At 49.5% G+C, this 27,406-nt stretch overlaps 2 protein-coding genes across 2 annotated transcripts in view; both read right to left on the bottom strand.

Moving 5' to 3' along the window:
* Nucleotides 1–2,611, bottom strand: part of LOC125940927 (calcium-activated chloride channel regulator 2-like) — a 68,653-nt gene extending 66,042 nt beyond the window's left edge. Inside the window, exon 1 of the mRNA XM_049657658.1 lies at nt 2,327–2,611. Coding sequence (XP_049513615.1) covers nt 2,327–2,584 — 258 coding nt within the window. The 5' untranslated portion in view covers nt 2,585–2,611. The remainder of the gene's footprint in view (nt 1–2,326) is intronic.
* The window catches only part of LOC125941011 (calcium-activated chloride channel regulator family member 3-like), a 226,166-nt gene that overhangs the window by 131,203 nt on the left and 67,557 nt on the right, over nt 1–27,406 (bottom strand). The gene's annotated exons all lie outside the window — the stretch shown is intronic.

Below are 27,406 nucleotides of genomic sequence, written 5' to 3'. Positions count from 1 at the left end.
TTGACCTCGCTACCTCCCGCATACAAGATGGATGCTCTACCCCTCGGCTACCGCTGTGGTAAAGCACGAGGTGTAGAGCGCCATACAATATATCGCGAAAAGAAAACACGCATCGTGTGCGCTCATATTTCGCATCAGGGAGTTCGTAATGTTTCGTAATGAATACCTGAAGCAGGTATTCATTATTCGGAGCCTAATTCTACCAACATCTCTCCTCTAGTGCTCCTAGAATCGATGCCATTATTGCCAAATGCTTGCTCACGAGCCTGCTTTTCCCCCTCTTTTTTTTTGCATTGAAGTGGCCCATGACTACAGTATACCGAGTTTTCACATTTCTTATCGCTGATTCAACTTCTTAATAAAACTTCGTTTCTTCATGATCGTGGCTGGAGGTTGGGGCGTAGGCTTGTACTACCTTCATTCTATACCTCCGATGCAGATTTATTACGACGACTGCTACCTTCTCATTAAGCCTGTAGAATTCATCAATGTTGCCCGCTATGTCCTTATGGCGTAAAAATTGTACCCCGAATTCTCTCTTATTTGGACGACATCTGTAGCAGGGGACGTGGCTGTTAGCACCGTAAAAGCCTCACCAGCTCTTCTAACCTCACTAAAGCCAATAATATCCCAGGCAAAGCCTGATAATTCGTCAAACAGCCATGCTAAGATAGCCTCACTCGAGAGCGTTCACGTGTTTAACGTTGCCAGGTTTAGTTTCCAGTGGCGGCCTGTCCGGACCCCGAGATTCTTAGCACCCTCTGCCTTATCGCAAGTCTGGCCGCCGCCTTGGTCAGGTGCTCCGCTGCCGCTGGGGACTGAAGGCCATGGGTAAATTGCAGGAGTCATGAGGGAGGTAGCGGCCGAATAGTACACCAGCGAAGACAATTCCTGTTCTGGTGAGGGAGTGACCTTGTTGAAGCTTACTGGACCTTCCTAATTTGGTTGCACCTGTACTAGTATAGCCCCACTAGCTCTCGGCCTAATGCGTTTTGGACACGCGCGCGCGTGCGCTTCGGGGCAATAGCAAACAATTAATAAAATAATCAAAAAGGTCCTAGGGCCTTTACATTGTAATATAAGACGACGTATATTGCCCCTGCAAGAACGTCTTCCCAGCAATGCATTGCTGTTTAAAAGTGAAGCCTACTTAAGGGGATCAGTGAAAGCTTGATTTTTGTAAGCTGGCTTTCCCACGTTGGTGTGCAGTGAAGCCTACCGATAACGCAAAAAGGGTAGGCACGATTAAGGAGCCACTTTTGTATCTAGTGATAGGTCAGGAAAAATCAGCCAAGTTTGCACTCGGTCGCGCAAAGCTTAGGCACAGCGAAGCTTACTGGCTGCTACAGCTAGGTATGAACTTGGTTGCTGCTAGGTCTTAACGTGGTTTAACTTAACTACGCATCTAGGAAGGTATTCTCGAGCGATCATTTTCGGAGGAACTTTCCCTTTCGCGACTTTTCGCGTGACTAGCACTGGGGACTTGGACGCCTACGAGCGACAGCGCTCCTGGCATGCCACAAACGCAGGCAGGCTAACCAAGTTTGGTACAGTGCCAAGAACGCTGTCGCTTGCCGACGCCGAACGCGTTGGCGACATTTGGCATGACTAGCGCTAGACGCGTCGGTGCCTATGAGCGACAGCGTTCCTGGCATGCCACAACGTATATATATATATATATATATATATATATATATATATATATATATACAGGGTGTCGTAGCTATCACGCAGCACGATTTAAAAAGCAACGGTGTTGCGCGAAGCAAACCTGGTGCGTATTGTTTCCAGTACAGTGGTGTAGCCGCCAGTAATTCTTTCGCTACTGAGATTTAATTAGGTAATAGAAATAATTATCAAAGTGTCAATGAGAAAGTTGTAGAGCAACATGAAAAACTCACAATACAGCTTTTTGTTGCTCAACACGTGCTACATAAAAGTGTTTTTCCGAGCGTGAAAGAAGCCCGCGAATACACGCAAAGTGCCTCGAGCGGCCAGTCGCGCGGCAATTGTGCGCGTATTCGCGGTCTGCAGGTAGTGCAGGTTGTGCAAAATAGAGAGGAGACAAGTGTGCACCACTGCTGTTGTTGCAGAGTCAAGTCGCGCTTGTTCTAGTTTGCATGCCAATTTATTTAGTGTTTTCCCAGGCGAAATATTTAACCCCGTTGCGCCCTCAGTCAAGGCGGCACTCGCGTGTAAGTGGGGTTCAGTACTAAAGGCGACACTCGGACTCATATCCTCCACTGGGTGTCACCACTGAACTAAAAGACAATAAAGGTGCTAAATATCGCCATAGAAGCGGTAAAATGGTAACAGTAATACTGACCATAATGGGCCATGCGGAATCCACCATTCCGGGTGTGCTGGCTGTCTGAAGGGCCACTTCCATGTGGACGGCAGCGAATTTTTGACTGTCCGGGAAATAGAACACCCTGCCGTTCGTTGCAGCTGCCAGTTCTTCGAGCTTGGGGTCTGCAGCGGTTCCGAGTGCAAACGCGCTCACTTCAACGAGGGAATTCACGAGGCTTGGAATCATGCTCGTCAGGTTGGGCTCCATGTTTTCTTTACCGTCAGTGACCACCATGACGATCGAACCATATGGAGGGTCATTGGGTTTGTTGAGCACCTGCACGTTTACAGAAATTACCTCAGCCCACCAGAGCACTCGTATGTCGCCTAAACGACCTACACGAAATTTTGCTGCACTAACGCAGAGAAAAGAGGAACAATGAAAGGTTTGGCAGCTCCATGCAGGATAATGGCGAGGGACGTTAACAAAGGAGCATCGCGGAAAGCAGCATAGCTCTATGTGCAATGAAATCCGCTATACAATTATGCCTGGTCAATAGTGGGTGAACTAATCAAGCCACAGTCCGGCAGTCAACGTTACGGCAATGTTGTCCGTACAGACAGCGGCTAGCTTTCTAAATATTTTAATCCACGGATAACTCTAATTCCTTCAGGGGAAGAAAATATAATCTTGTCTCATGCACACAGTGAACTAATTACCACCAGAAAGGTATTATTGTTTCAAATGTAAACAACGGGAAGCCTTCTCAGTTGCTCATCAAGATTTATTAACGCTGAACTTCTTACAAGGGATGATTGCTTTTGCTAATATTCTACTGTAATTTACTACTAAGCCTTCACTGAATTTTTGAGTCTTTCTTTACATTAATATATAATTTATATTTGCTCGGTTTCCTTTTTTCTCTCACCAACCAACAGAAGAACAAGAAACAATCACTAAAGAATGAAGGCGACAAAAACAAGATGAGCTGGTCAGCAATAGCCTCCTAACCCACACCTCAAATATCTGCACAGATAAGGCGCCTAGAACGAGAGCTAAACTCATGAGAGTTCGCTTAGGCGATTTAGAGCGTGAGAATGCGATACTAAAGCAAATGCAGTCAAATGCAGTCGCAGCAACAGAACACACAGGCTAAACCGGCACAGTCAGAGCAAGCTTCCGGGCAAGCTGTACCAGCACACCAAAAACGCCCTAGATTACAGGGAGAAAGGCTAACGGTCGAAACACTCCAGACACAAATCCAAGAGACTTTCCAACAACTATTACCCTCAATAGCAGAACAGATCACCCAACAGGTGTCAGCCTAAATAACACAAAAACTAACGCAACAAATGACTGAGCTTGAAGTGAAGTCAGGCAAAAAAACTCCAGGCTCAGCAAATTGAAATCATGAAAACGGTGCGTAAACAAATTACTGGAGCTAACATGAGACAGAGAGCCGAGAAGCCATAGGCCATAGCAGGGCTAGCAGCCATTGCCCAATAAAGCAACCATGCCTAAACATAAACCAACAATATAACAGAAAATTGCGAAATCTGGCAGTGGAACTGTCGTGGATACCGGCGGAAAAGGGGACTTTAGCACAGCTGGTGAGCTCACAGAGTGAGCCACCAGCTGTCATAGCCCTTCAAGAAGTGGGATCCCCTCCATACCTTCAGGGATACGACGTGTACACACACCTGGATTCGGAGAAAGCAATAGCGACTTTGGTAGCGAAATCAATTACTGCAATCAAACACGATCATTTTACCGACAAGGATATTAAGCATTTACTAATAGAAATCATATATAAAGGCCTGAACAAAAAGTGTGCATTTATACTAAACATTTTCATTCCACCAAGCCAGAGAAAGACAGTTTGACAGCCTCCTGCAGGAAACTGCCCGCCTGGTAAAGGGAAGACCACTGGTGATAGTAGGTGACTTTAACGCCAAAGATCCCAGTTGGGGATACCCTAAACAGGACGCTAAGGGCAGCAGAAACATTCTAGAACAAACGGAACAACTTGACATGACAATTATAACGGATCCTGCAGTGCCCACTAGACAGGGCAACAGTGTCAGCATGGACACCAGCCCTGACCTCACGATAGTGCAGAATTGTGAAGATGCGCAGTGGATAAACACCCTAAATGATTTAGGCAGCGACCATTACATCACCACAATTCGGACTGGGAAAATCAAACGACACATAGGAATAGCCAAAATTACCGACTGGGTGCAATACCACCGGATGCAAATACCGCCGGATGTGAGAAAGTTTAAGAACACAAAAGGATAAAGTCACAAAAGAACTAGTCCGCACATGTGAGATACCTGAGATATACCCTCACTTACTGCGCATCTCTGGGAGGCACGCTGAAGACTAACGAAAAGACTGAAGCGACAAAAACAGAACCGGAAGCCAAAAGTACGCATTGCAGAAATCACCCGCAAAGAGGAAGAGTACGCAATGCAACTAGCTACGTCCAATTGGGAACGCTTCTGTGACTCTCTTAATGCCACACTGAGTACCGCAAAAGCTTGGCGCATACTAAGAGCAAATATGGAACCAACCAAAACCAAGAACGAGGGCTGTAAAACGCTGGAACGGCTTAATCCATACGTACCCCGGGACGGAACAAGAACTCAAAGAAGAATACGTCGGAGGTACGGAAGAAACAAGTGCTTCGGAACAGACCCATCTCCCCCACCCCGCGAAACTAAATACAGGGAGGGGGGGGGGGGGCGGCGCCTCATCCTGAACTCGATGAACCCATCTCCAGTCGAAGAAGTTAGAGCTGCCATAGCGAAAATGATCCGAAACACAACGGCAGGCAAAGACCGGATAACTAACCCCATGATTAAAAACCTAAGCGATGAAGCTTTACAGGCATACACTACATTTATAAATGAACATTGGGAACAGGGTACTATTCCAGGGCAGTGGAAGCACGCTCAAATAGTTTTAATTCCCAAGCCTGGCAAGAAATTAGCAATTAATAACCTTAGACCAATCTCCCTAACTTCCTGTCTGGGGAAATTATTCGCAAGAATAGTCAACTGTAGAGAACAAAACTACTTAGAGGACAATGAGATCATTCCAGACACTATGTTTGGGTTCAGACCCAAGCTCGCAACTCAAGACATCCTCGTACAGTTGAAGGATGAAGTCCTGACAAATATACCAAGATCAAGTTAACACATTGTCATGGCCATCGACATAAAGGGAGCTTTTGATAACGTAAGCCACAAAGGAATACTCGATGGCCTGGCTGAAACAAATTGCGGAGAGCGGACATACAACTATGCTCGCAGCTTTTTAAACCAACGAACCGTTGAGATTAAATTTGGCGCAGTAGAAATCAAGACTTTCAAGGCACCCAACCCTTGTTGGGTGCCTTGAAGGTCTTGATGCAGTGATCTCGCCAACGCTATTTAACGTGGCGATGATAGGCCTCGCAAGGAAACTACAAGCCATACCGGGTATCGAGCACTCCCTATACGCGGATGACATTACAGTCTGGTGTGTCACCGGGTCGCTAAGTGAAAAAGAAGAACCATTACAAGTACCTGCCTCTGTAATCGAGACATACGTGCGAGCCAGAGGGCTGCAATGCGCGTCAGAGAAATTGGAGATCATATGAGTCTGGAGAGTCAAAGGGAATCGTAACGTCCCGACGGACCCTGCCCTAAAACTGGAAATCAGAATTGCAAATGATGCAATACCTGAGAAGACCACAATCCGGGTACTAGGCATGTTGCTACAATCAAATCAACACTGCCAACACGGGCTTAACCTCATCAAGACGGCAACACAAGTCGCAAGAATGATAAAGCGGGTAGCCACGAAAAGGACGAGGATGAAGGAATCGCACACCCTTCGCCTAATAAGAAGTTAGGTGGTTAGCCGCTTCATTTACAGCTTGCCGTATTACCATCTAACGAAAACAAAGAGGGATGCCATCAATTCGTGGTTTAGGAAAGCGTACAAGATTGCCGTACAAATTCCGCAATGCGCCTCAACCGAAAAACTCATGTCTCTCGGGATTCATAATACATTCGAGGAACTGGCAGAAGCTCAACTGATAACTCAAAGAAAGAGACTCGCACAAACGACCATGGGTAGGAAACTCCTTGGCAGGCTCGGGTGTCACGAGCTGCTAGAAAAACACAACCCCGATCCCCACAATAATCAGAAGCACCATCAAAGTAGCGCCCATACCCAGAAATATGGACCCAACTCTACATGCAGGCAGAAGAGAAGCCAGAGCTGCATACATTGAGATAACGCACGGAGACAAACCAAACTCCCGCTTCGTGGACGCGTCAAGATACCCAGGCAGGCAGAAAAGAGCGGTAGCTGCTGTCACTGACTACTTAGGCAGAGAAATCACTAGCGCCTCCACTCACAACGCCACTACCGTGGAAGCAGAAGAAATTGCAATAGCCCTTGCTATCAAAGCGACGGAACCAAACCAACAACAAATAACCATCCTATCAGACTCTCAAGCGGCATGCAGAAGCTACCTCAGGAGAAGAGTATGCACCGCAGCCTATAGAATTATACGAGATATAAAACCCCGAGCCAGATTTCACATGTTATGGGTACCTAGTCATGAGGGAATCAGGGGAACGAAGAGGCTGACAGAGTAGCTCGTGCGCATGCCACACACCACGGGGGCTCACAGGACGCCTCTGACGACCTGATCCCGATTGACCAGAACTATTCTGCAATTGTAAACTATCACAGAGGAAATAGAATGAAACTACCACCCCCTGATCAGAATCTCCGTAAGGAAGAACAGGTTATATGCAGAAAGCTGCAAACCTATACATATAACAACCTGCACATTCTCCATAAAATTCATCCCGAAAGATATACGGACACATGCCCATGGTGCGGGGCCACGCCAACCTTAGACCACATCTCATGGGCATGCACGGCATTTACAGAAAAGACAAACACAGAAATTATGAAGCATATGCAATGGGAGGCGGCGCTGTCCAGTTCACAGGAAGAGGTCCAAAGGGTCATCATCCGACAAGCAAGACGGCGCGCGAAAGCCAGTGGCGCGCTTCCCTAGGGTCTCCACCCATTGAGCCTTTTATTCTTCAATAAAGTTGTTGTTCTCAACTAGTTTGCATTCATTGCTTTCGTTTGTTACTGGTATGTTTTCCTCAATAGGTCTGTGACGACGTTTATTAACCACAAAATATTGCGCCACAACATACCGTCACGTAAGTCCCGAAGTGAACCTTCTACAATTTGCGGAAACTGACGTGGAGAAACGGAAGTTCCTCAACTTTAAAATATCAACGAAAAGCAGGAGAAAACAATCACAAGCCTGCGCGGTATGCGCAGCTTGTGACACATGTCACAGCGACACATGTCACAGCGACACATGTCACATGTGACACACGTCACAGCGTAAGCTGGTGGAGCGGCTTAAGAGTAGCAATTTCGGCACCACGAACAGGGTCTTCGCGGCAAAGTCTCTTCGCCTCGTTTTGACGAGAGCAATCTCAACTGTCCGCCCGGCGTCGACGGCGAGCTGCGGCTTGTAGTGCTCCCTGCACAGCAGTCTGCTGAGCCCGATGATGCTTGGTTGTAGACGCGCACGTAGCTCTACGATTCGCTTCTTCAGCAGTGGTTCGTACCTTGCGAGGAGACGCCATAACGTGTACCAAGAGGTACCGTGAATACGTGGCGCACATCTCACATAGGGATCGAGTTTATTGCGCGCCTCGTCGGAATCGCATCTCGTCGTCTGCGCCTGTACATGTGGCTTTTGCAGGCGCCTTAACTAGATGGCGCGACCATACTTGGCAGAGGCTCGGGTCGTCTGCGGCTGCGCGCCTGCCAAGGGCGCGTTTATAGGGCCTTTTTTGACGATAGCCAGCGCTTGCGTGGCTCAGTGGTAAAGTATCCGACTCCCACGCAGCAGGCCTGGGTTCGATCCCGGCGAAGACCGGGTACTTTTTTTCGCATTTCGGCCGATAACGGTTACGCGGCGGCGGCGGACAAAAACGCGAACCGAAACGGCTATTAGAATGAGCCCATAACAGCTTACGCTGTAAACAAAAGCGGCATTTACACATTCTAAGGTAAATAAAGTTCTTCATACCATACCATACATTCTAAGTTAACCTTCACAATGGTGACATACACTGCTTTCAATCAAAACGCGGCTTGCATTCAGCGGTAGCGTAAGCTTTGTTGACACTGTGGCCTTGTAACGAAAAGCGTAGATGCGACTTTTGATGGACGTCGTAACTGCGGCTTTCTATAGCGACGGCGGTTACAATCGCTACAACCACCGCACTTTAGCGAAGCGCTAGTAGCTACATCATCATCATGTCCTTTCTCGTATAACCTTATCGTTTTTTTTACGATGAATTAGAATACTGACTGCATGTATATATATTTGCGTATTTTCGAAGTGTTTGCACCTGAGCATCTATTTTCCCCGCTTACCTGTTGTAGCCATTGCCGTATGTAAGGTGAAACTGTTGTACGTTTGTTCGCCTAAAATATTTCAAATGCGTTGTCTTTAATGCGACAGCTCACTTTGCTTACCTTTGTCTACAAACCCGTACATTGTTGGTGTTATTTTTACAGCGAAGCTTTGTAGGGCTCAGTTCCAGGGTTTCATGGTGTCAGTGTGCAAAAATATCATCAACAATGGCTCGAGCGTGGTCGTTTTTTTCCCTACAGCTGGATCGTATACGTGCCCCTTGGCGCACCCGCGCGAACGCGTTCGCCGTCTTCTACAGCTGGCTCCGCTGCTACTAATCATTCAATCTGCCACGTGATTTATTGACGTGTGAACGTCAAGGAACGGTCACAAACGACGGGCGAACGTAAAAAAGTCACAGTTTCGCCCTAAGGGCGAAGCAATGAATGCGATAGCAACACAGCAATGTCATACGAATTAAGGTGAGCGGCTTTGGTAGCAATATGAATTGTAGTAAAAATGAGCTGATTAAGTAAGCAGGTGTGCTGCGGCGTAAGTAGACCGACATGAAGAGAGACTCGATGACCGCGAGAAGGCGCGTGTGAAACGGTGGTGTTGATGAGAAGCGCTTCCCGTGGGCAGCGCGTGCGAAGGGACACACCTGTAGCTCTGCACTGCCGATCTGGGCAGCATTGCATGTGTAGCGTGCGTTGGAAAATGGGACCCGACTATTACTAACTGAATGAACAAGCGTGGTGTGAGCGTGCACGAACAAACACGAATAGATCACACTGAATGACTGCAGACAACGACTGTCAAAACGCTGGCAGCTAGCATACGCCGCAGCAGGCGAAGGTACGTGCGGTCTATCGCTTCAACGGAAACTGAGCGGAGAATGCACGGCGCATAAAGGTAAGAGCCGTGTGGAGATAAGACACGGTGCGGACGAGCGACGAGCGCGGTTGTTGGCAGAGTAGAAGTGCGCCCCCCCCCCCCCCCCCCCACCACCGCTCCCTCCGGCGCTGTCTTCCTGCTTCCTTGCTTGCGCGTGGGAGATCGAGTGCGTTCGCTCTCCGTGATAGCGCGCGTCCCCGCACGCTTCCGCTCGGGCATACGGCGCGCGGCGAAGATTTTATCTGTAGGGAACCTCACGGCGACGACGACGGCGACGGCAGAAATCCGGTTTAAGTGTCCATATAATTGCTATCGCAATAAAAATCGGCGGGGTGACCAGCAGCCAAAATCCAGGCAAGCGCAAGCTCGGAGCACGTGGTTACCACCAACACTGTGGCTTACTTGCTGACTGCTTCGTCGTCGTGTTGTCTTATTCATTACATTGGCCCCCGGGGAATAGCGTAGCCATCCAAGCGACTTAAGGCGTTGACAGTATAGAGGGGTCATAATAGGGCTTGAGGCGACTCACGTGAACGATTTCTCGACCACGACGACGTAAGTCTTGGGACGGTGTCAAAGGCTCAACGTCATAATTGACTGGAGATGTCCGAGCGAGGATGTGGTAGGGCCCATGATATCGGGCCAGTAATTTAGACGAAAGGCCAGGCGTACTCGGAGGAATCCAAAGCCAAAGCCATACACATTTCCAATGTGTATTTTTGGAAAAAATAAAAATGATTTGTTTTGATTTGATTTGAAACCAGGGCACCGGTCGCGAAAGTAGTGAGACGTCGGTCGGTGTCGTGCCTGAGCTTCGGGTGACCTTGGTCCTCGGTTGTCAATGAACGGGCCAATTGTCGACAATCTTCGGCATACCTGGCGACATCAGAAATCGCAGTGTACTCAGATGAGTCAGGTGTGTAGGGAACCATACTCTCCAGCGTGCATGATGGCTCACGTCCGTACATGAGAAAGAACGGCGAGAATCCTGTGGTCGCGTGCGTAGCAGTGTTGTACGCATATGTGACGAATGGAAGGACGGTGTTCCAATTGGTCTGGTCCCATGCCGTGTACATCGTCAGCATATCCCCCAGAGTACGATTAAATCGCTCAGTTAGGCCATTATTCTGCGGATGATATGCACTTGTCATGCGATTAATGATGTTACACTGAACGAGCAAGGCTTCAATAGCTCCAGACAGGAAAACACGTCCCCTGTCGCTCAAAAGTTCACGGGGAGCACCGTGGCGCAAAACAAAATTGCGTAAGATGAAAAACGCAACGTGTCTTGCTGTGGCTGTGGGCAAAGCTGCAGTCTCGGCGTAACGCGTGAGGTCGTCCACGCCGACAATTACCCACCTATTCCCAGAGGTGGTCGAGGGAAGCGGGCCGTATAAGTCGATACCGACGCGGTCGAATGGACGGGCTGGGCAAGGGAGAGGCTGAAGTGTACCGGCCGGGCGTTGTGGGGGGGGGGGAGTCTTGCGCCGCTGACATGCAGTGCAAGCACTTATGTACTTGCACACAAATGTATACATTCCGCGCCAGTAGAATCGCTGCCGCAGGCGATTGTAGGTCTTGAGAACGACGGCGTGAGCGCTTTGCGGGTCAGAGTGGAAAGCAGCGCAGATGTCCGTGCGCATGTGGCGAGGTACAACTAGAAGCCACCTCCGGCTATCAGACGCGTAATTCCGGCAATTGAGGAGATCGTCACGAATAGTGAAATGGGCGGCTTGGTGACGTACAGTTCTTGAGGCGGGATAAGTGGATGGGTCAGTAGTAAAGTCAAGGAGTTGACAAATCCACGCATCCTTGCGTTGCTCCGACGACATGTCTGCAAAGTGAATAGGCGACAAGGGAGCTGAAGAAGCTGACGGAGAAGGCGTGTCAGAAGCTAGCGGCGAGCGGGACAGCGCATCAGCGTCCGAGTGTTTGTAGCCAGATCGGTACACAACACGAATGTCATAATCTTCCAGGCGAAGCGCCCAACTGACCGAGGCGTCCCGAGGGATCTTTCAGTGACGAGAGCCAGAATAGAGCATGATGGTCCGGGACAACGTCGAAAGGGCGGCCATGAAGGTACGGAAGAAACTTAGCCAAAGCCCAAATTATGGCGATCGCACTATTTCTCGGTGACAGAATAATTACACTCGGCTTTCTTGAGCGTTCGACTCGCGTAGGAAACGACGTATTCTTGGTATCCTGGTGTTTTTTTGAGCCAATACTGCACGAAGGCCAACACCGCTGGGGTCAGTATGGATCTCCGTAGGCGCATTAGGGTCAAAGTGACGGAGTATTGGTGGCGAAGTTAGTAAGCGCCGTAGCGTTCAAAAAGACTCGTCGCACGCTGATGACCAAAGAGACAGGCCGTTAGAGGCGGTCAGAAGGTTGGTAAGAGGCGGGATGATCGCAGCAAAGTTGCGCACAAATCGACAAAAATAGGAGCAGAGCCCAACGAAACTTCTAAGTGTTTTCATGGAATTGGGCTTCGGATATTCGGCTACGGCACGGAGCGTCGTGGGGTCTGGAAGAACGCCCTCCTTGTAGACGACGTGGCCTATATAGTATCGTCAACTGGCGTGCAGCAAAGTGGCACTTCTTTATGTTAAGTTGAAGGCCAGCAGAGGTGAGGCACGTGAGAATCGCACGAAGACGAACAAGGTGCGTTGGAAAGTCGCGAGAAAAAACGACGAAGTCGTCAAGGTAGCAAAGGCAGGTATTCCACTTGTAGCCACGAAGGATGTTATCCACCATCCGTTCGAAAGTAGCTGGGGCGTTGCACAATCCGAACGGCATGACGTTAAACTCATTGATGATTTGGTCCTAAGTCAACGAGGGGTTGCTTACCCGGGAGTGTATTTGTACTTGCATGGTTCGAATTATTGTGGCCACCACTGAGACTAATTCGCAGTGGGGAAAAGAAACAACGAAGACATGAACATATAATTAACTGTCACACACACAAACTAGCTAACCAAGATACTAAGACTACTAGAAACGTTCATGCACTTCTAAATGTTGTCACACAATAAATAATTATATATAACGGTAAAGTTCGTGACCGGTCACAATTACTTGACATGCGTCGGTGCGGCTGTACGGGACGGCGTTGCTACGGCCAGTCAGTTGCAGGGCGTCGGCCACGTGAGGATAAGACGATAAGACACTACTTGCGTCTTGAGGATCGTCCGCAGCTCGGCCAAGGAGTCGCAGCAGGGAAGTAGGAAGGGCTTGCCTTCAGCACCATGTCACTGCAGGACCCACGAACACCAAAGGCTGGAGGTAGTACAGAGGCCGGATCGTCGCTGAAGTCCTGAAACTCGGGCCCGCAGCTCGACAGCTTCGCTTCTCCGCCCGGCGCTCCTGAAGTCTTTGAGACTCGGACCCACAGTCCGATAGCCTCGCTTCTCCGCCCGGTGCTCTTGAAGTCTTGAGGATCGGACCCGGAGTCCGACAACCTCGCTTCATCCACCTCGCGCACCGGCCTTTTCTTTTCTCGAACGCCGCCTTCCTTCTCTTCTTCAGCTCCCTCTTCCCGCACCCGTGTGTCTTCGTGATTGGCTGTTGTCCGAGGTGCCGCGTCAGGCGAGCTCGCGCCGAATCCCGCCATTCTTTTTCTTCTTTTATAGTCACTGTCCGTCCGCCGCACCAGACACGCGCGCACAAGTCTTCGTACATGACAAACTCATACAGTCCGTCAGTAGTGACGAACGCCGTCTTAGGTCGGTCAGGGTCGGCCATTGGAACTTGCCAGTAACCCAAGCGCAAATCCAGTGATGAGAAATATTCTGCCCCTTGGAAACAATCAAGAGCATCATCGATGCGGGGCAACGGGTCCTTCCGAATTACCTTATTGAGGCGGCGATAGTCAACACAGAATCAGATAGATCCATCCTTTTTGCGCAGAATTACAACAGGAGAGGACCAGGAGCTCTGGGACGGCTGACTGACACCACGCGTAAGCACATCATCTACTTGTTCATTAATAATACGTCGTTCTGCCGCTAAAACTCTGCATGGTCGTTGTCGTAAGGGCGCATGAGAGCCAGTGTCAATGTGGTGTTTGACGCTCGCTGTACGACCTAAAGATGGTTGAGCGCAATCGAAGGAAGAGCCGAAGTCTCGAAGAAGGGCCAGGAGTTCGCGGTGTTGTGTTGACGATAGATCGGCAGCAATAGAAGGGTGGAAACTGTCTGGACCCGAAGGTTTGGGAACAGGTGATGTGATGGCATTCAGCTGAAGATGGGGTTGGTCCTCTGCAAACTCTATAGAGCGCAGGAGGTCAGCACCTTGTATGTGACCCAAAGATTCCCCACGAAGTAATGTAACGGAAGATGGGAGCCAGTTAGAAACTAACATAGTAGTAGCACCCGATTCAACTTCTCCGCCGTCGCGGCATACGACTGCAAACGGCAGTCGTATGCCGCGACGGCGGAGAAGTACCTCCGATGGGGCAAACAGAACAGTTCCGTCAGGGGCGGTCGTACAGGACAGAGGCACAAGGGTCGACATTTCAGGGGCAATATCTGTGTCCGCAGCAACGACAAGTTTGTGAGCGTCGGGATGATTATCCACCGAAAGAGAGGTTTGCAGTTGCGTAAAGGCCCCTTCTGCACGGGAGCAGTCTATGACGGCGCGATGACGTGAAAGGAAGTCCCAGCCGAGAATAACGTCGTGGGAGCATGACGGCAGCACGAAAAACTTGATAAAATAAGGTTCACCTTGAATAACGACACGTGCGGTGCAAACAGCTGAAGGTAGAGATGGGTCGCTCAGGAGCGAGGCGGATCTTGTGAGCGGCTTTATTTAAAGAGCGAGTGAGCGGTCGTTCAGTAAAAATGAGCGGCGGTTCTTTTGGATAAAGGGAGCCGGTTCTCTCGCGCTAAGAGAGCCGTGCCGATGCGTTCCGTCAGAGCCGGGCCTCCTTCTGGGTGCGACTTCCGCGCCATCTATTAGCGGTACGAGAAAGCAACTGCCCTCCCGCCCTTCCTCGCAAGAGTCGCCTTCACCCCCTCGCCTTCGGCTGAAGAACGAAAGAACCGCCGCTCACTTACTGAACCACCGCTCCCTCGCTCTTCAAAAGAGCGGATCAAAAGATCCGGCTCGCTCCTGAGCGCTCAGGAGCCAGCCGCTCTTTTCGCCACGGCTCCCTCGCTCTTCAAAAGACCCGGCTCGCTCCTGAGCGCTCAGGAGCCAGCCGCTCTTTTCGCCACGGCTCCCTCGCTCTTCAAAAGACCCGGCTCGCTCCTGAGCGCTCAGGAGCGGGCCGCTCTTTTGAAGACCGAGGGAGCCCTGGTTCAGTAAATGAGCGGCGGTTCTTTCGGAGTGAGGAAGCTGGTTCTCTCTCCTTGAATGAGCCGTATCGAACCGTTCAGAGCTGGGCCTTCTGCTGGGTTTCGATGTTTTTCGATTTCTGACCGACGAATCCAGTGTGGGCCGACTCGCGCTACTGGTACTCGCTCGCAGTGTGTGGTGTGCGCAGGAGTCCCCTTGGTTTTTTTGTGCGTCTTATATGGTGTGGCACCCGATGCCACCCAGGGGAGAAGTAAAGAAGTCTTAATTGGCAAAAAAGAAGTCTTAATTGGCAAAGGATGGTACCGTTCGTTGCCTGCTGCTGTTCGAACGATGTCGCACGACTCTCACACTTCGAAGATGGCCTTCCGTGTCTTTCAAGGGCCCCTAATCCACCTCAGATATTTTTTGAACATTTCAAGTAAACGTGCATCGAGGTCAGAATGCCGTCAAGATCAACGATGCCAAACGCTGCAGCGCTACGCGCTGCGGGAGCGCCACACACAAAAAAAAAAAGTTGTCGCAGTTTCACCTGAAAGGCGAAGCATCAATTGCGATAGCAAATTTGTAGAGAGCTATACGGAGTAATGATAGTAGCTTTATCAGCTGTATAAACTTGGACATGCAGCAGCACCGGCAACACGCAGAACTGTTGTCGACGCCGTCGGCGTTTTGCCCGCGTTCGCACAAAATGCGTGCGGCGTTGGTGAGTGTCGCGGAGCCTCTGATATAAATAGGCACTTGGTGCCGCAGCTAAACGTCGCCTCCCTTCCCCCCCCACGGGCTTTCGTGCGTCAGAAGAAGGCGCGTTTGCTCTACATATATGGTGATTGTAAAGGAGGAAAGAGACGCCTACTTCTGCAGCCCTTAAGGGAGCATGGCACAGAACGCGCGTTTGTTCTCCGCCGTGCGTTCACTCCCCGTGAAAGCGCGCGTCCCTCGCGCCCTTTCACTCGCACATACAGCGTTCGGCGGCGCGCGGCTGGCGCTGAGCCGTGCTCCCTCAAGGGCTGCAGAAGATAGCGCCAACCTTTCCCTTTCCCTCAAGAACCACTTACCACCGCGCGGCGACGATTTCATCTTCATTGACGTCATACGGAGCCTCACGGCGACGGCGACGCCGACGGCGACGCCGACGGCAGAAATCTGCTTTGGAGTGTCCATATAATTGCTATCGCAATAAAAAAAAAAACAATGGCGTTCTCCTCCCCTCGCCTTTCCGGTATCCCCAGCGGTCGTCACGATGTCAGCAGGGGGAATCTGGTGATGTCAACTGCGGAAACGACGTCCATTGGTTGAACAAGAACCTACGACTTCCGGTTAGTCTTCTAGCAGGTACGCGCGCTTTTTGCTCTTCCTCGTCGTGTTGCTCGTTTGTGCGCCCTTACGAATCTGTAATTACAGCCCGCAACGCAAGTGCCAAATCGCTCGCGTTCCAACACAGTCGTGCTTAGCGGTCTGATTAGCTGCGCGAACAGAGTGCGACAGTGTTGGCCTTTCCCGACGTGCGCGCAACACAGGTTTTATAGCGGTACGCTTCGCATAACACGGGCCGGCACCGCAGCAACAGCGGGTAGCCGAGAAGCGCTGAGTACACGTTACCGGCACGGTAACTCATCGCACGCCGTTTGCCATTTGCGGGCCGCCGTTCGACAGCGGTTCTTGCTCGCGAACGGCGAGATTTCCTTGCCGTACGTAGAGAGGATAAGACCGGGACTCATTTGTGCGGCAGATTCACCGCCGCTGCCGCTGATCGCTCGACGGCGCCGATATCGTCGCTAGGCCTTTTCTAGTTCCCTTCAAAGGTAAAACGGACGGCGCTTTGAAATGAAATACCGACGCTCACAAGCCGCAATATTTTCTTATCGTTGTTATCGCTCTTCGCAATACTTGTACACAAAGAAGAAAAACACGCTGATATTAGCGGCGCCGTCGGCTGCGATTCGAGCACAGCCGAGCCCGTCGTCTCCCGGCTGCAGCTGATGTTTTCGTTGCCGGTGGCGGAGGCGCGCAGGTTCGCGGTCGTCGATTGGGCCATTGATGGTGCAGCGGGCGGGGCGCCGGGCGAACTGCCGTCTACTTTGGACACCTCTCGCGCGGCAGACGTTCTACGGCACTGGCGGACGGTTCGCCGTCGGTATATGTGCCGCTAGCGTGGACGTGACTGGAAGTATGCAGTGTTGTGAGGAGCGCGTTGGCGATGACGTATGTCACATGACCTTTCGAGAAGCACTCGGCGAGGAGGGGAGACCAGCCGATGAGGAGAGTAGCGAAGGAAAGAGCGAAACGAGCGAGGGCCGTTTTTCGATCATCAAACGCGTGTAACTCCGCTATTACGGCACCATTTCGAAAAATTCTCGTGGCTACGTGTTCGTTGTAGACTCGTGCACAACTGCAACACCACAACTAAATTTCGACCTCTGGGTGGTATAGGGGCCCTTTAACGACAAGAGGTGAACGTACAGTCTACGTCCTGGTCTTCATTTGTGCTAATTAGGGTAGTCATGAAAATATCGCCCATGACATCCACTTCAGTGCATTTTCTGAGCGTGTATCATTAGCACGTTAAAACGAGGCCAATGACCTGTTATGTTGTAATAGAACTTCATTTCTTTTTTTTTCTTTTTTCTTTTTGTCCTGGTGTATGATGGCATGATCGCCAGTATCGCGCCTGCACTCAAGAGAGAGAGAGAGAAAAAAAAACGAAAGGTACGTGGGGCAGTTTTGTGGATCTTTCGTATGATTTTTGTATTGTACTTCAAGAAATGATTTCTACATTCATTTTGCATGGCGTTACAGCTTACTCATATTATAGTGAACGTACGTATGTGAATAAATGAATAAAGTTGAAACATAATGTACAATCATTTTGTGTTCTTAGTTTGACAAAAGTTGATTTTAAAGTACCACAAAAACGGACAAGCTTCTGTAATGACGAGGAAGTTACATATTTTTTTTTCTGAAAAAAGTACGTCGCATTCTGCCTGTCACCGTATCATAAGCATTTTATCCCGAATATCACAAAAGAAAGCTTCATTGGGGACCGGTGTCGACGAGAGCACTACCATGTGCTTACGTGCCGTCTTTCTGCAGATCGCGGCAGCTGGGGTACTCATGTCATCGCTATCACCGCAACCTGACCACGCCTACCGATGCCCGGTGGAAATGGCGGGAGCATCGCTGGATCTTGCGACCATGTCGGCTGTCACAGAAAACGTCAGCGGACAGCGGGCGTCGCCAACAGACCATGAAGTACTAAAGCGGCAGCCTCACAACATCACAACGGGGACCGGTGTCGACGAGAACACTACCATGCGCTTACGTGCAGTCTTTCTGCAGGTTGGTGTTGCATATCATGCTACTCCCAAACCTAAGAAGCGCCGTTTTCTGTCGACACCGTGGCTCTTGTTTCTTGCTATTCGCTTTATTGGAAGTGTGCCTTTCACGTGGTTTTGCATTACGAGCTTTGTAGTGCATCTGCTTGTACTTTTGTCCGGAGACGTCTAGCTGAATCCTGGACCTCTGACAGAGGCTCAGGTTGCAAGGCTCATGAAAGCTGTCGATGTCATTCCTGTAATTCAAGAAAACCAGCAAAAACTTTTGAAGGAGGTCTTAGTTGTCCAGTCAAATCAAGGCGAATTCACGGAGAAGCTAGATTGCTTGGAAACAAAGCTATCCAAAGTAGAAGAAGAGATTCAGTCCTTCAGAGGCACACAGACAGCTGTCATGGACCTTCAGTCGATTGTTGAATCTCTGAGGAAACAAGTTCAAACTTTGTCACAAAAAAACGACGACTTAGAAAACCGATCTAGGCGATGCAACCTTGTTTTTTATGGCACTACGGATACAGAAAGGGAAACCTGGGATGAGGCAGAAAAAAATGTTATCGGTTTGTGTAAGGATCTGCTCGGTGTCAGCATCAGTCACAGTGACATTGAACGCGCTCACAGGATAGGGCGATACAGCGCGCTAAAGCCACGACCAACTTTAGTTACTTTTTCGTCCTACAAAACTAAACAGAAGGTCTTACTTCAAGGCCGGAGGCTTAAAGAAACAAGCTATGCTATGAGTGAAGACTACTCCGCGCAGGTTCGATTAGAAAGAAGGCATCTACTTTCATTCGCCAAAAAGCAAACGCACCCCTTTAAGCTTCGGTTTAACCGTTTGAATATTGGAAACAGCACCTACATCTATGATAACGAGGCAAAAGAGGTGGTACAGTGTAATTCATGGCAAACCCTCGAAGCTGACCGTTCTGCGCATGTCAAACTTTGCAGCTTATAATTATCAACTGCCGCAGTATAAAAAATAAAGCAGATGAGTTCGCGCTTGTAATTTCACTGCATTGTCCGGACATTATCATTGGTACTGAATCCTGGCTGGATGACACAGTTTCAAATACTGAAGTGTTCCCAATAGGCTACACGGTTTATCGCTCGGACAGGAACAGACGCGGAGGGGGCGTATTCATACTTGTTTCAGATAACTTGCAAAGCTGGCCGATCGATCTTTGCAACATAGACTGCGAGCTTGTTATGTGTAAAGTTGCTTCACAAACTGGTAGGACAATTACAATAGCCTCGTTCTACAGGCCCCCAGGAAATGACAGTGCAGCTATATCTAGCCTGTCTGAAGCACTGGCGGCAGTTTCTTATGACGTGGTTCTACTGGGGGGTGACTTCAACCTACCAGACGTGTCCTAGGGCCGCGGCCGGCCGACGAACTTATCAAACTCATCGTTACATTCTGCCTTGTTGGACCTCACAAGTAGCTTCAACCTTACTCAGTGCGTCGAGTCTCCAACCAGAGTCACTGCTCTGTCATCCAACACCCTCGATCTCCTCTTCACAAATGAAGCTGATCTGGTGTCTCCGCCTATCTGTGTTCCCGGTATCAGCGACCACGCTGTCGTTTTAACCAGCGTTTCTTATCCACACCAAAATAGAGCTCGGCTTACTTCAAAACTGATATACTTTTACGATCAGGGAAACTACCAGTCAATGAACAGTGAATTAACAAATTTTCTTCCAGCTTTCACAGAGGTTTGCGCAGAAAAAGATGTTAACACTGTTTGGAGCGTACTGAAAGATAAAATACTTGCACTAATTTCGGAGCACATACCATCAACATTTCTAACTGCCAAACGTCGGAAAGATAAACCATGGATCACCCCCGAAATCCGACAACTCCTTAGAAGAACACGCCGTCTTTTTCAGAACCTCAGAAAAAGCAAAATGCCAGTTCCTTCTGAAAAATTATTTTCTGTCCAGCAAATTTGTAAAGCGAAAATTAGTGAAGCGAAGCGTCACTTTTTCAGTACTTTAGATGCAAAGATTCGAAACAATGACAAAATCATATGGAAGCTTGCCAAAAAGCCAGGAAAGAGAAGATTGGTATACAATGCATCACGTCTGACAATGGCACGATAACAAATGATGAATTGATAGCCACTGCTTTCAACGACTATTTCAGGTCCGCCTTTTCTGCTAATTCCACAATGAACAATATTACGTTACCGGCATGCACCTCAGTTCTTCAGGAAATGCCCGATATCACTTTATCAATTCATGGTATTTTTCAAATCCTTACCAACCTAGACACAAACAAAGCGGCAGGTCCTGACGGCATACCCAATCGCGTGCTGAAAGAATGTGCTAGCTCTCGTAGTAATCTTCTTTTCACAATGTATATGACGTCACTATCTGAAGGAATCATGTCGGACGAATGGAAATTTGCTCATGTGGCTCCCGTCCATAAGAAAGGACCAAAAAATAACTTGGAACAATACCGCCGAATTTCTCTCCTATGTGGCGCTTCGAAAATTATGGAGCACATCGTATACAGTAACCTAATAAGGCACCTGAATTCGCAAAACTTTTTTTATGCAGAACAGCATGGTTTTAGCACCGGATTTTCTTGTGACACACAGTTAACGGAATTTTCTTTTGACATAACAACTGCATTAGATCGAGGTACTAGCGTTGACTGCTTGTTTTTAGATTTTAAAAAAGCATTTGATCGGGTACGACATGATTGTATAATACACAAACTTCAGCATTTAAAAATTCCCGCTGACCTAATGAACTGGTTAAAAAACTACTTTGTAAATCGCAGACAGATAACAGTGGTAAAGGGATGTTGCTCATCAGCTGTTCCAGTCACGTCCGGAGTACCGCAGGGGTCTGTTCTGGGCCCGTTATTATTTCTTATTTTTATGAACGATATTGTTAAAAACATCCAGTTGAACCTACGATTATACGCAGATGACTGCGTTGTTTACCGCTCGATAAACAATCCAAGTGACATCAAAATTCTTCAACAGGACCTTAATAAAATTTCAAACTGGTGTGCTACTTGGTGCATGACCCTAAATGATTCAAAATGCAACTACGTGTGCTTTTCTAGGGAAAAAAACTGACGTTTCCCATTCTTACAGAGTGAACAATTCAACCATTCCGAGCGTAACAACGGCCAAGTACCTCGGCGTTCACTTCTCAAGTGATCTTACTTGACAGGATCACATTGCTGAGATTGCCGCAAAATGGAATAACACACCAATGTTCTTGGCTCGAAATTTTCACCTCTGTCCTCTGGCAACTAAAAAGTTATTATACACGACATACGTAAGGCCTATTCTTTAGTATGCGTGCACGATATGGGACCCTTATCAGGACAACCTTAAATACATTCTAGAGCGCGTACAAAACCGAGCGGCACGCTTTATTACTGGGAACTATCGCAGATCTAGTAGCGTCACAGAAATGAAAATACGCCTAGAGGTTTCGACGCTAGCCGAACGCCGGCGTTGCTTGCGTCTCAAATTTTTTCATAAGATTTTTGACAACAATACTGGCATTAATAAATCAAAATACATGCTTAACCCACATTACATATCCCATCGCCGTGAACACACATTAAAAGTAAGGCCAATGAAGTAAAGAACGAACTTGTTAAAATATTCTTTTTTCCCAAAAACCATCAATGAATGGAACGCTCTGCCTGAGGACACCGTTTCTAAAACATCAAATTCAGACTTTTACAGTGAACTGCTTGCCATGTGATCAGTTCGTGTGTTTTGATGTTATTTTTTTTCTCGCGTTTGCTGGCCTACTATATATATTTATGAGAGTGTATATGTGCGTATGTGTGTTTATATATGTATATGTGCACATGTATGTGTATATATGTACATATAGTCCTTTTCTTTCTTTTTTATTTTCTTTATTTGGAGATAGTTATGCTGCCTGTACTGTGTTATTCGTCACCATGTTCTTTTTGTTATGTAACCTTAATTACTACTGTTTTGCATTTGTATTAGTCCCCCCCCCCCCCTATTGTAATGCTCTCTGAGCGAATGTAGTAATGAATAATAAATAAATAAATAAATAATAAGTATAATAAATATAATAAATAAATTACAACTAAAAATTCACGCTTTTAATATATGTAAAAATATTCTCTAAACATAGCGAAAATACCAATTACACGGTTATTAAATTATGCATATATCGTTTTTTTAAAGCCACATAACTGTAGAATATGCATAACACGTACAGGTTACACGTTTAAGTGAACCGGTGAGCCGTTCAAATGAACCGGTTCCTTTCAGTGAGCTGAGCCGTTCCGAGCCGCTCACTGAAGTGAGCCGTTTTGCCCATCTCTAGCTGAAGGCGCAATGCGCTATGAGCTGGCAGTGCGGAGCATTAGTCCCGAGAGCGACGTGGTCACGTTTTTGATATTGCGGCATAGGTTTTCGCAGATAACCAAAACGGGGGCCCCCGTGTCAATAAGCGCTCATGCGGCGGTTCCTTCAACATCGACGTCGATAATGTTCTGCGGCGAAATAGATGGAGGCTTTGGGCAGTTCGACGCGCATGCAGCTCTTGCCTCCGGAACTGCAGCGATCGGTTTCCCTCCTCCGTAGGAGGTCGGCGACGCATAGGTGATAGCGAGCGTCGTCACGGAGATAGGGACCGGCGGTTAGCATAGGCTGGTTGATCGTCAGGGACGTACCTTGGTGGCGACCGGGCAGACGAAGGAACAGGCCTGTCCAGGACGTCAAATGGCGAAGGTAGACATCGGCGACAGTGGCGGGCGACGTGTCCAGCGACACCACAGGCGAAACAGATGGGCCTATTGTCTGGCGTTCGCCACGCGCCGGGGCGGCGGAGGAACGGAGGCGAAGGTCTCGCGAAGGCGAGCGGCGCAGCGTTCGCAGTCGTCAGCCAGGCATGGGTCGGCATCGCAGGTCGAGCATACGGCGCAGGATGTTGGGGGGGCCGGGCCGTGACGGAAGCGTAGGTAAGTGGCGCAGTGACGGGTGGTTGGTGAGGCACAGGCGGGAGGGCCTCAGCAACCTGGGTCCGAATGACGTGTTGAAGGTCCGGAGCCAAAGACAGCGAAGGCTCGTGCGTGAGAGGTAGCAACAAAAGCTGACGCGCTACCTCTTCCCGGAGAAAGTCCTTGATGGTAGATAGCAGCGGCTGTTGATCGGCAGGGTGGAAAGCTAGCTGCAAGCTTGATAGCGTGTCTGGTGTCATGAGGGCTTGGCGAGCGATCGTGCGCTGCCTACGCAACTCGTCAAAGCTCTGACACAAGGAGACGAGTGCCGCGATTGTGGTGGGATTTCTCGCGAGCAGCATCTGAAAAGCGTCGTCCTCGATGCCCTTCAGTGTGTGCTTGATTTTCTCCGCCTCTGCCATGGTGGGGTTGACGGGATTGCACGGGATTGCAGAGATTAAGCACATCCTCGATGTAGCCCGTGTAATTCTCCCCTGGATGCTGCGCACGTTCACGCAAGCGCTGCTCTGCGCGAAGCTTGCGGGCCGTAGGCCGACCAAAGACGTCCGAAATAGAAGTCTTGAAAACGGATCAAGTGGGAATGTCGGTCTCGTGGTTGCGATACCATTGCTGCGCGATGTCAGCGAGATAAAACATCACGTGAGTCAACTTCGTTGAATCGTCCCATTTGTTATTGCCGCTGACCCGTTCGTATGTCGACAACCAGTCTTCAACATCGGAGTCACCTGAGCCGTTGAAGATAGGCGGATCCCGCTCACGGTACACGGCGCTGCAGGTGTTAGGCGCTGCCGAAGGGTCATTCTGAGTCAAGGTGTCGTTGGGCATCATGGGTGCAGGAAATGAAGGTAGCGTCCGGGAGCGGAGTTCCAGGTTGGTGCGGGGGACCCACGCAGCCTCCACCAAATGCCACCTGATTTATTGACGTGTGAACGTCAAGGAACGGCGACAAACGACGGGCAAACGTCAAAAATCGGTGGAGCGACCAGCAACCAAAATCCAGGCAAGCGCAAGCTCGGGGCGCGTGGTTACCACCAACACTGTGGCTTGCTTGCTGACTGCTTCATCGTCGTCTTGTCTTCTTCATTACAAAGCGTATAATTTCACTTTTCTGACATAATAATGTGGAGGCCGTGTTTACGGGGGTATGAGCCAGTTCTTAAGAGGGTATGAGCCACACATGGGTATGCACCATGACGGACACACATAATAACAGAGGGGAAACGCGAATGCATGTGCGTACCTATCGTCACGATGACCACAGATCAGGACGGTAAATAAGCTCGTACCTTTGTTCAAAATTCTGTATCACATCTGTGTCGTGCGCTAAACAGCTTCGCTGGTCATCCACCTTCACAGAGTGGAAGGGCTCATGAATGTTTTTAATGCTTTTAGATCCAGTTGCTGACCGTCAAGTGACCTTCAGCCAAAAGCCAGAGCCATTATCCGGGCACTTAAACGAGAACCAGTGAGCAACCGGTGAAATGGTAAAAAAGTGCGGTCTCTGGCGCCCAACCCTTAGTACAGGACCGCATTACCTACGCTAGTTACTGCCCAAAAACGTTACGAAAAATATTTACGTAGAATCTCCTCAGGGAGCTATCGGAATGATGCGTAGGCATTTTGTAGTGCCGACGTGAGGTTTAGTGCTCACACTCAAAACTGCTGGTAATCCTAGCACTGCTCAGCGACTACGTGCCATTACGGTAAATTCGACAGCGCTGCGGCCACATGGACTGCTGCGGAAGGCGGCGCAACGTGAACTGATGAGGCGAGCTAACTACTGCAGGTGGCGGCGCCAGGTTCGTAGATGACGATCCGATCCCAAGCCACGGCTGCTCCACAATTCTTGTTTACTAAAGGTCTGCGTAGTGCGTGCTTGATGGCATACACCACGTGTCACAGAGACACGCTCGTCCCACTGCCCGCACGTTCGTCATCTTCTACAGGTGGCTCCGATGCCACTGATCATGCCAGCATTCCCATCCTGCCCCTCGTGCTCGTGCAACTGCTCGCGCGTTCGTCGTCGTCTTCAGCCACAGCTGGCGAAAACATTGCTGTTGGCTCTATTTTGAAAGCGACCGTCTTACGCGAAGGGCAAATGAACACTCGGACAGTTTTCTCGTTCTGTACACCATGGAAATGCTTACGCATTTTAAAATATTGCTACCGAGTTCTTTCTAATGTTTGTTCACAATATCACTGAAGCTGTAACTTCTAGTGCGCTGAAGGTTTATTTGCCAATTCCAATAACGACGTTAAACGACAGATGCAGGGCATCATACACTGGATTGTCATCTTTTGGCACTGAAACAGGGTTGCCTGTGCTCTCTTCAACGCCAGCGTCCGGCGCACCGCAGGTGATTGTTTTGGCGAGGGGAGACTTGAAACGAAGTTCAGTTCAAAACACGTTCATTTGGTTTCAGTAAGCCTTCAGGCCCGAGGCACCAATCTTCTTTGCCGGTAACCATTTAATGCTCACATCTACTCTCGATTACGGGTGACACAGCAATTTTAACAGCGAAGCTGTGCTAGCGAACCGTAAGACGTGCCGCCTGCTGCTGCAAAACCGCGCCGAGAAATGACGTCACTGCGTTGCCTAGTGTAACATAGCCGCGGCCAATAGGTCACGGTAAGAACGGAACGTACGTACAGGCCTAGGAACGAGACAGGCAAAAACCAACCTTTAATGTCAACTATAGTGTGGTTATATAGTAATGCAGGAGAGAGAGGGAATGGTAAGGGGACATAGCAAGGTAGAAAGAAAATTTAACGCTTTCGCAATGTGTAGCCCGCACTATATGACACAGCGGCCGATACAACATACAGCAACCACCTCGAGGAGCAGCGTGTGCTTCGCCTCTCCGCGCCCTGCACATGTTGCCTTGACATGGGACGGTAAGGGGAGGGAAGGAGAGCATGCGCGCGGCGCGCGCAATGCTCGGGAGAGGGAAAGAGAAAATGAGGGCGAGATAGAGAAAGATTTTAGCAGCACCAACGAGGCAACATGCAGAGCTACGGCTAAAACCGCCTGTGTTTCCCCGTTTCCCGCGTTCGCGCCGGGGAAACGTCGGCAGCAGCTCGACAGCAGCTCGGAGACACTGCGTGCAACCGGTTTCCGCCGTGTTGTGTCTGGCGGTCCTTCAGGACACAGGAGGCCGGCGCCGACTCAGACGCGCCAACCTGGTGCCCCTTTCTCGCGGCCGAGAATTGTCACCTGGGACTGAGGGATTAGCAGTTGGTCTCCGGGCTACTCATGCGTGGCTAAACGGCAGCGTCGCCCCTTGGTGCGGTCCCGTGAATTACCAGCGCCACCCGAACCACGACGACGGTACGCCGACTGCTGCCTTTCGAGACAGCCACCGCCCTACCTGGTTCCGCGAACTGACCGCTATGGAGAGGCGAATCTTGAAAGGGCCAGTGTCTGGCAATCCCGGGGGAACGACATCAACGTTCGGTTCCCAAGGTGTCAACCGCTGCCTGTGTTCGGGGGCGACCTAACAAGATTGGAGGCGGAGCCCGGCGGGAAACGATGACACATCACGTGCGGGATATGGCCACCTGATCCAAGATGCTGATTGGCTAAAAGAACTACAGTGTATTCCCTCGTCGAGTGAAGGAGGGAAACGAAAGGGATAAAACAGGGGACTTGAGTGTTGTGAGAGACGCTAGAGGCTTGACCATGTAGAGCACGCTTGACGATGTAGAGCACGCTCGACGATGTAGAGCACGCTCGACGATGTAGAGCACGCTCGACCATGGAGAACGCTCGGAGATGTAAACGCTACCACATGCAAAGATGTTAGCACGTAGACGGCTCCAATATCATGGAGCCCTTCTTGTAAAATAATGTACATTTTGTATATAAAACAGTTTTTCTAATCTCCCTGGATAACTCCTCCTCTTGGCACCTGGCACGGCACCACACATGCAACACTTCGTGGACCCTCGGACCATCGGTTTTCGCAACAGTGGTGGCAGCGGTGGGATCGGCCGGCGTTGGCTACATCGGTGTGGTGAGTGCTACGTGTTTGCTTCTCTTTTCGCCAGACTCATTAGCGCAGGTAGTCGATAATGGTGTATTGGTGTTGTTAGTGATTTTGTCTCGCAGACCAAGAATATAGTGTCTCGTGGGCTAAATTACTAGTGGGGAAGAAACACAGGGTGCACTGTAA

The sequence above is a fragment of the Dermacentor silvarum genome, chromosome 10, assembly GCF_013339745.2.
Source record: "Dermacentor silvarum isolate Dsil-2018 chromosome 10, BIME_Dsil_1.4, whole genome shotgun sequence".
NCBI lineage: Eukaryota > Metazoa > Arthropoda > Arachnida > Ixodida > Ixodidae > Dermacentor > Dermacentor silvarum.
The sequence above is the reverse complement of the archived record's forward strand: the minus strand, read 5'-3'. Positions and strand labels throughout refer to the sequence as shown.